The sequence below is a fragment of the Pseudorasbora parva genome, chromosome 12, assembly GCF_024679245.1.
Source record: "Pseudorasbora parva isolate DD20220531a chromosome 12, ASM2467924v1, whole genome shotgun sequence".
Taxonomy (NCBI): Eukaryota; Metazoa; Chordata; class Actinopteri; order Cypriniformes; family Gobionidae; genus Pseudorasbora; species Pseudorasbora parva.
In genome coordinates, this window is record NC_090183.1 from 6,131,859 (window position 1) to 6,147,274 (window position 15,416).

Sequence of the window (15,416 nt, forward strand, 5' to 3'; positions counted from 1 at the left end):
CAAACCGTGTGTTCATTTTCTCATTTCCTTGTATTTATTCTTTTTCTCACCATTTTTTTTCTTCTCAACTCCCTCTTGAATTTAGATGTGTCCAGTTTCTCTCGTCTCTGTTGTTTTTCTCAGTCTCTCCCAGTTTAATCTTGTTTTCTCACCTATTTCTCGTGCCTTTTCCAACACTTTCTTAGTCTTTGTCTTTTCTCTCCTGGTTTCCTTTCTCCACAGGTGATGACCATCTTCTTCTCTGATTCACACTCACAAATGTGTTTCTTGTTCTTCTGTGTTGAGTCAAACCTTCTCCTATTTTGTGTAGTTTTTTCCTCAGAAGACATTTCCCGCCTGCTCTGCTGAATAAAACACAGGAGTGAAAGAGTTATCACATCTTCATAGTGCTGGATACATACATAAACCATCTATTTTATCATTTTAGAAAAGCCAATATGTTATGTTTGCTTCTGCTTCAATTCGAAACAAGTATTCCAGAGGGCCTTGTAACAATCCTGCTGTATATTATTTAAGTTTGCCATGTTCTCAGGATGAGATAGGTAGGGATTTTCTGTGAACTCAAGTGATTTAAAATATAAATCGATACAGCATCTCAGAAATCAGACAGGCCATCAATCACATCAATTACATGTCTAGCCACAGACAGTGTGTCAGACAAAATGTATCTGTTATCTCTGGCATACTTACACTGACAAAACACACACACAAAATAGAAGTGAACCATCAATCTCTGCTTTCACCACCAAAACAGTATTTAGACTGCAATATGTGCAGACATGTTTAAAGCAGTGATTCTCAACCAGAGGGACTTAAAACAGGTTCCAGATTTTACTTTGTTAAAACTTTAGAATGCAATAGATGAATTGTGATTAATGTTTTATTTATTTATTTATTTTATGAAATAAATCAGAATGTATGTAATGTGTGCAAGTCTTAAAGATTTTTAAAACATTACACATTAATTAAATCAATAGCTAATAATGATAGTGCTAAATTATATCTAGTATAATACACTCTAAAAGTTATCCATATCTTGAACAAGATGTCACGTGTTTGTGTAGTTTTTATGTAACCCAAATCTGGGTCAGACTTGACAACCCAGTGTTTGGGTAGTTATTGTGTAACCAAGATCCTGGGTCAGACGTAACAACCCAGTGTTGAGTTATTTACTGCAGGCTTTTTGCGACCTCTTCAAGAGAGAGCAGTGCAGCTCCGTCAGATTGGTGCGTGTCTTCAGTGAAATACACGTTTGTGTACATTTTATTTTGTCTATAAATTTGTTATTGCGCTGTATATCGATTAATTTTATGCAAAGCATCATACATGGCTGTGATATGGGTTACCTAAACTACTGTTGTGTGACACCCGTCTGTCATTTTGCGTGATGGACACATCTGAAGCCTTGTATAAAATTGTATGATTTTATTTAAAAAAAAAAAAACAGAATATAAATACATAGGATGTTAAAATAGGTCTATATGTCTAATGATTGTTTATGCTGTGACTAGCTCCATAACCTGTCCATAAACAATCAGTGTATACCGACGGCTACAGCATATTTCGGCTACACTGTAATAAAAATAAATAAATAAAAATATCCAATTGAAAAATTTCTAGTGACTGATCACATCTAAATTTTTCAGTTGGCCGAATTGAAATTCTGTGAATTGCAGGAATTTATTTCACAGAAATTCACTTCGGCCAACTGAAAAATTTAGATGTGATCAGTCACTAGAAAATTTTCCATTGGAGACCTGAATTTGTTTTACAGTGTACGAGTGAAATATAGGGCGGCGGCCTTAAGTTCCCCCGTTGAACATGATACAAGCTCCGGCACGAGATCCAGTGTCATAAGGGTCAGACAACAGAGACCTGCCAATTTCACTTCAATTACTTCTAAGTGTTTTACTTTGAATATTTGTTAAAGTAGCTTAAATGTAGGCAGTAAGTATTAAAAACAATATAAAATATGCTATACTGTATGATTGAAACTAAAGGAGTTACCATGCAAACCAGTGACTGCGTGGGTTATTTTTTTAAAGTTTAGAAGATTTAAGTTCATCTGTAAACATTAATTCATGTAGGAAGTAAAAACAATAAGCTAGTATTATAGTAAAAAAAGTAATTAACCCATTATTCTGGGTTAAAAAAACAACCTAATTTGTTGCATGGGTAAAATGAACCCAACATGTCTTCTGTCCTATATTTACGCAGCCCTTGGGTGGTTTTTAACCCAGTGTATGAGTGATAGAGAGATACATGAGGACTCTTGGCTAAAACAGTTGGAAATCACTGCTTTAAAGTCCCCACACAGGGATTCACCTTTCATCTTCTGATAGATGGTATATATTATGATGACATACAGGATACGTATACTACTATTCAAAGGTTTGTGGTCGGTAAGATTGTTGATGCTTTTGAAAGAAGTCTCATGCACTCATAGGCTGCTATATTTGATCAAAAATACAGTAACATTATAAAATATACAATTTAAAATAGTTTGTCAGGATTCTTTGATGAAAAGAAGTAGGATTTTTGTGTAACATTGTGTAACAACAAGTCTGTACAGTCACTTCTTCTGATCAATATAATGCATTTCTGCTGGGGGGGGGGGGGGGGGGGGATTGTCTGACCCCAAACTTTTGAACAATAGTGCTTTTTATTGTATATCATTTAAATCAAATGATGATAGAGGCTATCTGAAATCCTCCAAAATGAGTGTTCAGGGTTTATATTTGTGTGTGTGTGTGTGTGTGTGTGTGTGTGTGTGTGTGTGTGTGTGTGTGTGTGTGTGTGTGTGTGTGTGTGTGTGTGTGTGTGTGTGTGTGTGTGTGTGTGTGTGTGTGTGTGTGTGTGTGTGTGTGTGTGTGTGTGTGGTCCTGTTTAACCCAACATTATAGAAACAAAATGTCCCCACAAAGATGGCGGTATCCAAAAGCCCTATCCTTGTGGGAACATTGTTGGTCCCAATGAGGAAAACAGCTTAGAAATCATGCTAAGTGATGTTTTTTGAAAAATGTAAAAATGCGAGAAGGATTTTTTTTTCATGATAGGTTTAGTGTTAAGGTGGAGTTTGTACAGTATAAAAATAATAGGAAAGTCCCCATAAAACATGGAAACCAGGTGTGTGTGTGTGTGTGTGTGTGTGTGTGTGTTGGTTCTTAAATTCAAGTTCTCCAAAAGACATATATCTTCTTTGCAGGCCAGTGGCCAGTTGCATAAACTGCTTAGACTCGTCTTACAAGTGAGTCGTTAAGAGTAGTCATAATTTTAATAATTCAGCTACATAAGAAGTAGGATTGGTCTAATTTGAATCCCTTAAGTGCTCTTTGGTAAACTATTAGTTGGTCAGACTAGTTCTTAAGACACAGTCTTAACATAGTGACTGTGTGTATGCAACTAGTCCCAGTTGATGTGTTCCTGCACCCCTTTCCAGCCCCATCCGCCCCCCCACAGGAAGTGCACCTGATCAGTCTCAGCTCCACCAGCATCAAGGTGAGTTGGGCGGCTCCCCCAGCCGACAGTCGTCACGGCAACATCGTCAGATACTCTCTGGCCTATCAGGCGGTTTCGGGCGAGGACCAGCAGCGCCACGAGGTCAGAGACATCCCTGCGGATGTGTCCAGCTACGTGCTGGAAGGACTGGAGAAATGGACAGAGTACGTGGTGTGGGTGAAAGCGCACACCGATGTGGGGCCCGGCCCGGAGAGCGGCAGCACCCGCGTCAGAACCAGAGAGGACGGTAATGCTCAGCTCACGGGTGATCCAGATCTGCTCTCCGCACCTTCTAACTAGCACCGCTGAGTCACCAAACTCACCAGCACTAACTCCGCTTCGGGTTACCTGACTGAACGGCATGAATCAGCGCCTCCCTATGCGATTCTCTCTCTTTCTTCTATTACTCTGGAGTTCATGCCTGCTGTTCCTCGCTCTTCTGTTATTAAAGTGTGGCTTTTGTACACGAGACTGGAGAACACGAGCTGATATCTATAGTGGAGTGAAAGTTCAGGTCATCACTGATACTTTGTTTTGTGAGTCAGACTTTGTTGTGTGATGAAAAGACGTGTGAAGGGAAAGAGTGGGCGAACTGAGAGTTTTCATGGGGTTCATTGAGATGCTCCCACACAGCAACACACCTTTTTTTAGGGAAGATTATTATTAGTTACTTCGCCGTTCAATGGTTTGCTGTTTTTTTAAGAAGTCTCTTCTGCTCACCAAGGCTGCATTTATGTGATCAAAAATACAATAAAAACTTATGTGGCATATTAATTCAATTTAAAATAACTGTTTTCTATGTGAATAGATTGTAAAACGTAATTTATTTCTGTGATCAAAGCTGAATTTTCAGCATTATTACTCCAGTCTTCAGTGTCACATGATCCTTCAGAAATCATTCTGTTATGATGATGTGCTACTTAAGAATCATTTATGATTATTATCAGTGTTGTAAGTCGTGCTGCTTAATGTTTTTGCGTAAAACCATCCATTTTTTCAGGATTTTTGGATGAATAGGAAGTTCAAATAGAAACAGAGAAATCTTTTGTAACATTATGAATGCTTTTTAATTATCCTGTTGACAGATAGTGTACATAAAAAGAAGAGACCAGAGCCATATTTAGAGACACATAGATTAGATTTGAGCCGGTGAGTAACCACTTTGCAACTAACCCTGAACACACCGGCAACCACTTAGCAATGCCCACAACACCCTAACATTTTAGCGGTGAGTTTTGCATGAGCAAGCACCACTCACATTTTCTTCATAAAATGTAAAAATGTAGTTACATCATACACTGAGTGTGTGCGTCTGCCTACATATGGGGTTTAATACTGCACATTTCTGCCTCCTCTGGGCTCAGCAGTTTGATTGACAGGTGAATGCCGGAAGTACATGTCCCTTGTCTGTTAAGCCTGTCAATCTAACAATACACTGTCTTTCTGATATCCCATCTCTTCTCTTCTTTCACTGTATTTCTCTTTTTCCTGGAGGCGATGTTTTATGAGTGGTTGCTTCCAACCTGCTTGCAGTGGTGGTAAAGGAACCTGTTTTTCTCCTCTCTCTCTCGATGCTGTTCTTTCTGTTTTGTTTTAACCCATCACATGCGGCCCTGGTGAAATCAGCCCTTTTGCTTTGGAAAAGCTATAGGATCAACACTTGTGACATTAATGTTACTTTTTAAGAGTCAGTCAGAATAGTCAAACATCAAACAATTTTTGTTTTTGTTTTTTCTTACTATGTGGTTGCTAGTGTGTTCTTAGTGTTTTTAGTGTTGCTATGTTCACTACTATTCAAAATAAATTTATATATTCATTTATTCAGTGAGGACACATTACATTGATGAAAAATTTGTAATTAAAAAAGTAATTTGTAATGAAACAATTTCTATTTCAACTAAATTTTGTTTTTTTGAACTTTCCATTCATCTATTTCTTTTTCTGTTCAAGAATTACTGTATATTTTATCAATATTGGTGAGCATAAGAGACTTATATCAAAAACATATTTGCAGATATTTGGGAAACATGTTAAGTTCACATTTGTGTCGGAACGTCTGTTTTTGTTTTGTTCTGTGTGATCCCGCCCACTGCCAATTTACCCAATCGTTTTTCGTCATCCCGGGTTGCCATATTTTATAACTTTTTTGTTCTGATGTCAACCAGGAACAATGTTTAATTTATGAAAAATTAAAATGTAAGAAAAATGACAATCGGATAAAGCCAGAGCCAATAGAGAAAGTCTTTTCACTTGGAGACCCCGCCCCCTTTTGGAGTTCATTCCCCATTTTTGAGATCTCCTGTCTGCAGTTATACCTACTTGCTCTCCAGTGTTTTGAATGTGAACTGCAGTACCAATTTCAACCACTAGTAATTTTACATACTGAACATTTAAAACTTTGAATGGCAGTGTAGTTGTCAGTCTCCTGGGTTGTTCTGGTGTTGCTGGACTGTTGCAAGGTGGTTGCTAGGTTGTTCTGGCTCGCCATGTGTGGTCTCGCTTCTCTGTGATATTCTCATCTCTACATGCAAGTGTGTGGAATGTTTTACCATCTGCCCAGCAAAAATGTAGTTTGAAAAAAAAACATTTTGATTGATTGTACTAGTAATCGCACACCTTATGTGAGCCCATATTGCACCTAAAAATAAGCAGTAATAGTGATTCTTACCTTAGCAAGTAAAACTCTGAACACAAAATATTCATGTAGGCCTGGGGCCTGTTTTAAAGTTGATGCACTAAACTTGGAAGATGGTGAACTTTATATGCGTTATTCAGTTTCATTTCAGGTTCTTTTCGAGGGTTATTAATCAGGCCAAAATGAGATAAATCAAGCTATTGAGTTTTCTCTTGCATATTCTGGGGAGAATAATGTGCTGCGGTGGCTGATAAGGCTTTAACGACGCTGACAGAAAGTGAAAAAAGGACGCTGCAGGTGCAGCCATTGATAAATTAGCCATGCTTTTTATCTGTAAACTTTTCAATCGCTTCTTCTTGCCTTTTCTGCCCATTCAGAGAAGCTCACAGACATCCATATTCATCAAGAAGGAATGTTGCAATGAGATCGTTCGTTAGTGAATCCCGAACAGAACAGAGCGTTTTTAACTGGTGTTATTCTCATAAATCAAAGCACACGCTTTGGTTTGTGACTTTCTGAGTTTGAGTTGTGTATGTCTTTTATGTGGGAAAGCAAAGTAAATGGATAGTTTGAGGCAAGGTCACGGTACACAGACTCTGAATGCAGCTGGATATCAGAGCTGTTTTTCTCATTAGAAATGTATTACCTTATAAAAACACCCCACGTGTTATTCTGTGTGCTGCATATTAGCAGGTTGTGATTAGATGTGGTCTGTGAGGCGTGAAGCAGGTCTCAGTAGACCACAGCCTGTTTTCACACTTCCTGCATGAGGCTGGGCTGAGAACCCTTATGGGCCGTATCGTGGTCTCGGGTGATCTCTGATCTTTATCATATTATGGATCTGTCTCTCTGTCTCTCTTCCCGCCAGCACACGTGTAATTTCCCTGTGATATTACCTTCATGCCTGGAACTCTGGGTAATGTGCTTTAGGAGTGAAGTGGAGTGAAGTAGCTGTGAGCACTGAGCGTAGTGTGAACCCGTCCCGTCCGTCTCTGCGTTTCCATGGAGATGCGGGCGAGCACGAGAAAACCAGTGAGTGAGACTTGAGAGAGCGTTAGACAGCGGAGTCAAACGTCAGGATGGAGCAGAAGCAGAATCTGGAAGATTTGAGGAGCAGAGTCTGCGCTTTCATCCCTCAAAGGAATGCTACGCGTTCAGTATGAGTAAAGCTCTATCGACAGCACTTGTGGCATAATATCGATTACCACAGAAAATGATTTTGACTTGTCCCAGAGCCCCCGAGAATTTGTGATTAATAAAACGCTTACAAAAGTTTGTACGCAGACAAAAATATTCAAATTAGAGCTTCAAAATTATTTTAAAAAAATATGTCAGTAGGGGCGGGAGATGGTTTAAAATGATTTTAAATCAATTTAAAACAAGGGTTAAAGATGTAAGATGAATTCAAATCAAATCATATAATATATCATATAATATTTTATGATTATTATTAGGTTTTTTGTGTGTGTGTGTGTAGAAATGTATGTTCATTAGAAAAAAATAATTGTAATTACAAACTAGAAAAGTCATGTTAATTCATTGGTAATAAAAAATGTAAACTATGAAGAGCATTATCTGGAATTGAATTGAATTATTTTAATTTTTCAGTCTTGCATGTGTCATGTGATATTTACCTGGACATTTCTGCTTGTGAGTTAAGAAAAGAGGAAACATTGTAATTACAATCTAGACTTACGAACTAAAATTATTTGATTTAATTATCTTAAAGGTGTCATCAACTGGCTTTTTTTCTTTTTTATACTGTTGTCTGAGGTCAACTAATGACATTCGTGTGTTTTTTACATTCAAAAACATCATAACTAATAAGTAATAGGCTATTTTTTACACTGGTTTTGAGGCTCTCTTCTGAATGCTGGGTTTTGGTGGTCGTGCCTCACTGGAGACTTGGAAGTAAAGGCCCACGACTAGGATTGGATAAGATTGGCATATTTAATGAGCTTCAGCTCCCCTGTCAGTTCACATTAGGGAGGGATTGATTTGAAAGCGGCAACTGGAATGATCGCAGGGCTCGTAAACGTCTTTATCAAACAAACACAATGATTTATTTCTCATCCACCCGCGATTGATTGGAATATTATTTTTGTATTACATGACCTGCCCGATTGGTGGATATACACGCGCACCCTTCAAATGTCAAGTCAAGAGAGAGTGAACAGCGCAGATCAAGAAAGGAATATTATTTCACTATTTGAGATTCACTGGCCGTTTTGGTAGCCCGTCTGGAAAACACACAGCCCTGTGACTTTAGACTTTGCAAGCTCTGGTCCATACGTGTCTGAGTCCAGCGTGCTAAAGGTATGTTCTGTTAGACACGTACACATAATGAAAACGATTTGTAACAATGCAATACTATTGCATATAAGAACACGTTTTACTCACATAAGTGTGTTGCACCATTCCTGTCGGATCCAATATAGAAGGCACAGCATTGTGTTTTAATATCAATATGTCCACAAATTCAGCATCAACCGGACATTTGTTAATAAGCGATTCTGCAGTGAAATGAAGTGAACACGCGTATATGCCTTCCCCGCGTGAGCTGGAACTTCATTAAAAATAAATGAAGTATATCACACAATCCCTGATATTAGGATCTGAAGGAAGCTTATGCAGAGACTGTGTTCTTCCACAACCAGGAATAGCACAATATCTTGCTATCTTCGTCATGTTTAATGCTGCTGGCTAATGCGATCCAGCTCCATGAGTCGGTGGGCGGGGCTACTGGATTACACGTGCTGTAGAGGATGACATATAGATGTGCAGTTGCGCACATGATTGTTTTCTGGGCCTGCGTCTATAAAAGCTTTTCTTTGACTAACAAGAAAGTTTTCAGCTCTGAAACTTACAAGATATTCTTATATTACCATAACCTTTTATCTATCAAAGGCTTAAGGGAAAGTTGATTTCTCAATTCATCATCCCTTTAATATATTGCTACTATGTAAATACAAATTTTGAAAACGAAATATTTAAATATTGTCCATGACAACCGGGGGCATTGGAGTTAAAAAGTTAAGAACAACTGATCTACATAATAATAATAATAATAAGGAAAATTATTTACCATTTTTGTAGTAATTGTGCATCCCTAATGAAAATAAACACAGTTAAAAATGAGTAGTGACAGGGATTGAACGTGCATGTTAGTATGAGTGTGAGAGCATCAAATGCTGACCTTGTAAAGTCTGTGTAAAGTTATCCTCAATCTTTTCTCTCCTCACGAAGCCATGAAAACCAGGTAACTTCACATGACACGTGCTTTCAAACCCCTATGCTACACGAGCCTATAGTTTACTTCCATTGTAAGATCGAAACTGTAACTTCTCAGTGGTAGTTGATATTACACTACAAAGGGTATCAGTTGAGCTTAACTTGTATTAAACTCTCTCAAACATGTGTCGATGTTTCGTTACAGGTCACACATCTGCCGAGGAACACCATAGTTCTGTTTATCTGTTTTCAGGCATCGAATTGTTTCCCCTCTGAAGGTCAAGGCTGAATTCCAGCGAGTGCCAAGCACATTTAAACAGTTAAATGACTCCAATTAAGTGCAGGCTGTTTTGCTGACGTTCAGCACTTGAGCCTTCATAGATCTTCTGCGCTCTGAGCTGTTACTTCTGGGATGGGAGAGGGTGTTCTCCATCTGGTTATTAATCTCTTAATGCTGCGCTTTTTAACCTTCACTCCTGTCTTTCCTTACTTCACTGCCTCCTCTATTGACTATCAATTGACTGTCATTAACATCTACTGAACTGCTGCTCTCCTGCACTCTTGTCAGATTGGTATTCAGCCCAAACTCCAGGGGGAGCTGAGCTGGCTTCCTCCATGAGACGTGTGTGAGAAATGTTATGTGGGCTTCGCAAACCCTGTCTCCCAGGCTCCTCGATGCCATGCATTTGAACTTGTGAATTGTATGCCAAAGGAATAGTTTCCTTAAAATAAGAATTTAGTGTTCATTTTCTCACCATTATGTTGTTTCAAACACTGATCGTTTCAATGCAATGAATTTATGTTAATCAGCAGCTGTCAAGCTCCCAAAACAGCATAAAAAGCAGCCAAAGTCTACTCTATACTTGACAAAAAAAAGATATTAGTCTAAATGTTTGGATACTTTTATGATGCATTAATTTTTGGAGTTTGAATATTCTTTAAAACATCTCATGTTGTGTTCCCACTGTAAAAAAAAAAAAAAAAGAAAGAAAAAAAAAAAAAAAATCAGATCTCCAATTGAAAATTTTCTAGAGACTGATCACATCTAAATTTTTCAGTTGGCCGAACTTTATTTCTGTGAATTAAATTCCATCAATTCACAAAAAATTTCAATTTTGCCAACTGAAAAATGTTGATGTGATCAGTCTCTAGAAAATGTTTTTTAAAAATCTACAGTGTACACTATATAATTTTCACTCAGAAATTGCTATTAAATTTCCCAAACCATTACTAAGAAACGGCATGTAACTATGTCAGCTTGTTTCCACCACAGAATAAAAAAGAAAAAAAGGTAATAGTGACTTTTTTTGTCACAATTGCAAGTTTATATCTCACAATTTTGAGGAAAAAAGATAAAAAGTCACAATTAACTTTCATAATTAATGCATTGAATTAAACATGAAATTTTCAAATAATCTTAGTTTTATTTTGGAGCAACATAAGGGTGAGTTCATTTTTGCTGGTTATTGTGAATTTGTCTAGAGTCTAAAGTTATGGAAAATAGATAATCAAACTAAAAAGCTGTTAAAAATGTGTTGGCTGTAGCCTGGGAGCAGGTTTGTACCGTGTATTATGAGTGTGCGATTAAGCATTAAACGTGACTTCTCTACCTCCCACAGTGCCCGGCGCCCCTCCACGCAAGGTTGAGGTGGACAACGTGAACTCCACGGCCCTGCGGGTGTCGTGGAAACCACCTCTGCAGCAGAAGCAGCACGGACAGATCCGTGGGTATCAGGTGGTTTACTCGCGGCTGGAGAACGGAGAGCCACGCGGACAGCCCATCATACTGGACGTGGCCCTACCTGAGGCGCAGGTATGGAAATAGCACATGTACAACCAAATCACTGTAATATGGATGGCCTTATTTTTACAAAATCCTAATCATCGCCAAGAATTATTGCGGTGCTCGTACAGTTTAAGGTCCCGTTTACTCCTGGCATTAAGATGCGTTTTGGTTGATCGGATCACAAGTGGAGAACGCTAAATACAGGTGTAAATGGGGTCAAAACATTTCAAGCTTGTCCACTTTAGACCACTTCCAGAGGTAGTCGAAAACGCATTTGTTAGTGTAACGCATTGGTATTAGAGTAGATGCTCATGTGGTTGCTTGTGTTGGAACAGCAATAAAAGACGCATAGTCTCTGCCTACTGACCTAATGCATAAACATTTTGGGAAGTGTGTCTGCCAGATAAACTTTATCGTCATTAAGACAAAAAATGTACCAAGAACAATGTTCTCTTAGCATTCCTGATTTCTAACACACACGCGCAGTGTTCGCCGTGGTCTTGCGGCTGTCAGAGCAGAAGCTAAAGCTGCTGCTCTCTGTGTGTTTTTCCGTCGTCTACATCTTCCGTTAAATGTAAATTTTACAAGTTTATTTTGTCCATTAGATCGATTAGATATGAAGAAAAAAACAAATCAAAGAAATCAGGATTGAAAGTGGACAAAAAAGACTCCAGGTGTAAACGGGAACGTGTCTCCCTCATCTACATATGATCAGATTGAACAAAATGCACCTTACACCAGGTGTAAACAGGACCTATGAAGAATTCCAGGGGACCTATAATCAGTGTTGGGGGTAACTCATTACAAGTAACTCGAGTTACGTAATTAGATTACTTTTTCAAATTACTATTAAAGTAATGCATTACGTTTGAAATTTACAACAAAATATCTGAGTTACTTTTTCAAATAAGTAACGCAAGTTACTTTGTTTTCCCATTGACTGACAGCTCTCTTGCCCCAATGCTGAGATAAATCATAATAGTGGAGTCGTTGTGTGTACACAGGATGGTTATTGTAGTCCTATGCTAAATGTGAATGTGCATTTACTAATGTCATTTGCACACAAAAAACAAAAAAACATTCAGTATTCTTCGAAATGTATAAAATCTGTGAAATGCAAAATCAGAATACTATGCAAACCTCTATTAATAATTAAATATTTAATATAAATAAAATATTTGTATGCATTCAATCTCACTTTATTGACCAATGTACTTGGTGCTGACCTTTAAGTTTTTTGTTTAGATTTTTTGTTTTTTGGGGGGGAAGTAAGTGTTTCCTGAGGCTTATTATCTATTTTTAATGGGAAAGGGTCTTTACATTTGCTCAAAAATAGTTATATATAAAAAAAAGCCCAGCCCAGGTGAAAAAAGTAAAGCAATAGTAATGTGACACATTACTTTTCTTAAAAAGTAACCAAGTAACGCAATTAGTTACTTTTTAGGGAGTAACACAATATTGTAATGCATTACTTTTCAAAGTAACTTGCCCATAACCACTACTTAAATAAAGGAATGGCTGCAAGTATATACAATTCGAATTTATTGATTTAATTAAACATTTTGTGCAATTTTAAAGAATAAAATTTTCTGATCATCTTGATCAGAAAAAAGTTAAGTCAAGTGGGAACAAGTGGGAAGTGTTTTATTCATAAGAGATTGCAGAGGGATGATTCGAACTCACCAAGTGGTATTCAAATGAAGTTAATATTAATATATATATTTGAGTGAAATGAATTTTTGATGAAATGGATCAGGAGCTTTAGTGGTGCTCTAATCCTTGCTGAGTATTCATGGGAGGATGCAGCAGGCCGTGGAGAGCTGCTATGGGGCGAGACGCAAGCATCGGGAGGATTGTTATTCAGTGTTTAGCTTGCAGCAGCACGCCAGCTCTCTGACTCCAGGTATCTGCCTCTTAGTGAGCCTACTGGAGTGTGTGCGTGTATGTGTACGTGACAGGGAATTACATAGCATGCATGACTTGCAGCATGCGTAATGCTAAGAGGCCTGTGCTTCGTGAATGTCAGAACTCAAGGTACAGAACGAGATGCTCAGTCAAACTGCTGAAATGTTCAGATGCGGCCTCAAAGGATCTGCCTCGTTCCCGTTGGCTGCCCTCGGTGTTGCGTTCACTTCTGCGGCTTTTCTCTGAAGGGTGGAGAACCTCGTCTGCTGCTCACACACGTTCAGCTTGGTTTTTCTTTTTCCCTCCCAGCAGAAATCGCAACTCTCCATTCCTGTCGGATCTGTATGGATACGAGGGGTCTTTAGCAAGTTTCTTACATCTTCGCACATTTGTTTTTATCATCAGATGCAAACTAAGTCATTAGTACATGGACATCTATATGTCACACTAACTTGACATTTTGCATAGATACATTTACAAATCAATCATAGATCAGAAAGATTATTTTATGTTGACTGATTCTTGTTCTATTAATTTAATTTTAGATTAATATGCTTTATTGGCAAAAAACACTTCAGATATAAACTGTCCCCTGTAATTTTCCATCACAATCAATTATTTTACCACAATTTATTCAGTGAAGAGCATACGATTTGTGCAGAAAACAAATAATAGTAATAAATAATGATACATTTTATATTTTAAATTCATCTAATTATACAAATTATAAGTTAAATTATACAAGAACATGGTATTTAATTGTAGGTATTTAGAATACATACAATTATCAATGCTAAAATGCTATTACACTGATACACCAATTTAAGATGATATTTTTTTTTTTCAAAGAGTCTGCAGATTCAAAAATGCCTAAGTATAAAGCATTGTGAAAATATAAGGTAAAAGGGCAGAGTACAATTAAGTAAAGGCAGCAATCAGCAAATTTGACATAAAATAATATAAATATTGTAAATGTATAATTTACAAAGGAAAAAATGAATCGGAAAATAGTTACTGTAAGCAAGGAGGATCAAAATCACCATCATCATCTCTGTCTGTGTCGTTTGGTTCTTGTTCCAGGCTTTGTGTAATGAAGGCCAGCTGGGCACTGGAGCGTTTCCACATTAGAATCAATAAACAGCAGTTCGTTTGCTTGTTCTCTGTTCAGAAATGCCAAATGGAGCATGTTCTGTTCTATTTGGGCCGTAGGGACCGGGGGAAGAGATGAGCGGAGATGAGATGAGTTTGGGCTGGGGCCGGCTCACTCATATATCACATCCACGCGTGATGGATTGAATCTGTGCGGCGTGTGCTGAATCATTTTGAGTGGCCCGTTCTGTCAGTCTCAGAGGCTTAAGACTGCTCTCTCTCGCCACCCAAGTGTTTGCCCATGCCCATGTTTATGGCCGCCGTGTCCTTGTCTGAACAATATGAAGTGGCTCTCAGATGTCCGTCTTGGTGAAGTCTGTCCGGCAGTTAGGCTCTTTTCTCTTCCCGTACTTCACACCTCTGAAATCAGAAGTGTATCTGATCTGGAGCTTAAACTCAGTTTTAGGACTAAAGTTCAGTTCATGCTATCTAAGACTGTGTTTAGCAATGACGTGAACAGTCTCTCTTTAATAGCTGGTCTTTTGCCTGCTCTCCCTTGACCAATTTAAAAAAACGAAGAGAATGATGTTGAAGTTTAAGACGTCATGGGTATAAATGCTGCTACATAAAGCCTTGATTAGCTGCTGCCTCCCAGGGCTTTATGGGAGTTTATATGGCTCTAATATAGTCACACATTTATTTATTTTAACCAAAATGTCCCACAAACTCCCCTTGTCTTGTCAAGAATCATTGGTAGCTGTGTAAGTTCTTGAGTTGGCTAAAGTTGTTTGGAGATGAACTCTTTCAGCACCAGCGTTTTTGAAAAAAGTTGCCATAGTGCCAGCATTTTTATCATTTTCACAGAAGTTTCATGGCCCCCAGAATATTTGTATGAATATCTGAACATGAAATACATATATAAAAAAGAACATACCCTCTGCTTTAAAAAAAAATAATAATAATTAGGGCCGGGACTTTAACGCGTTAATTAAGATTAATTAATTACAGGACTGTAACGCATTAATTAAGAGTAAGTACGCCAAAAATAATTAACATAATTTTAACCACACTTATTTTTGCATCGCGGAAAGTTTTTTAAATGAATGAGTTTCGACGGACTGATTATACTGGAACACCAACTAGCGCTCACGAGTCACGCATAGGAGTCACGTTGGTCACGACAACAACAAACCATAGTGAACATTTACGAAGAAGCTGATGAGACCGCTTTGCTCGGCCCCGTGGATGGGACATTTTGTTTTAAAAAAAACG

At 38.0% G+C, this 15,416-nt stretch overlaps 1 protein-coding gene across 1 annotated transcript in view; it reads left to right on the forward strand.

Moving 5' to 3' along the window:
* Positions 1–15,416, forward strand: part of ptprfa (protein tyrosine phosphatase receptor type Fa) — a 246,360-nt gene that overhangs the window by 173,055 nt on the left and 57,889 nt on the right. Inside the window, exons 13-14 of the mRNA XM_067458880.1 lie at positions 3,440–3,745; positions 10,984–11,177. Of these exons, the coding sequence (XP_067314981.1) occupies positions 3,440–3,745; positions 10,984–11,177 (500 nt within the window). The remainder of the gene's footprint in view (positions 1–3,439; positions 3,746–10,983; positions 11,178–15,416) is intronic.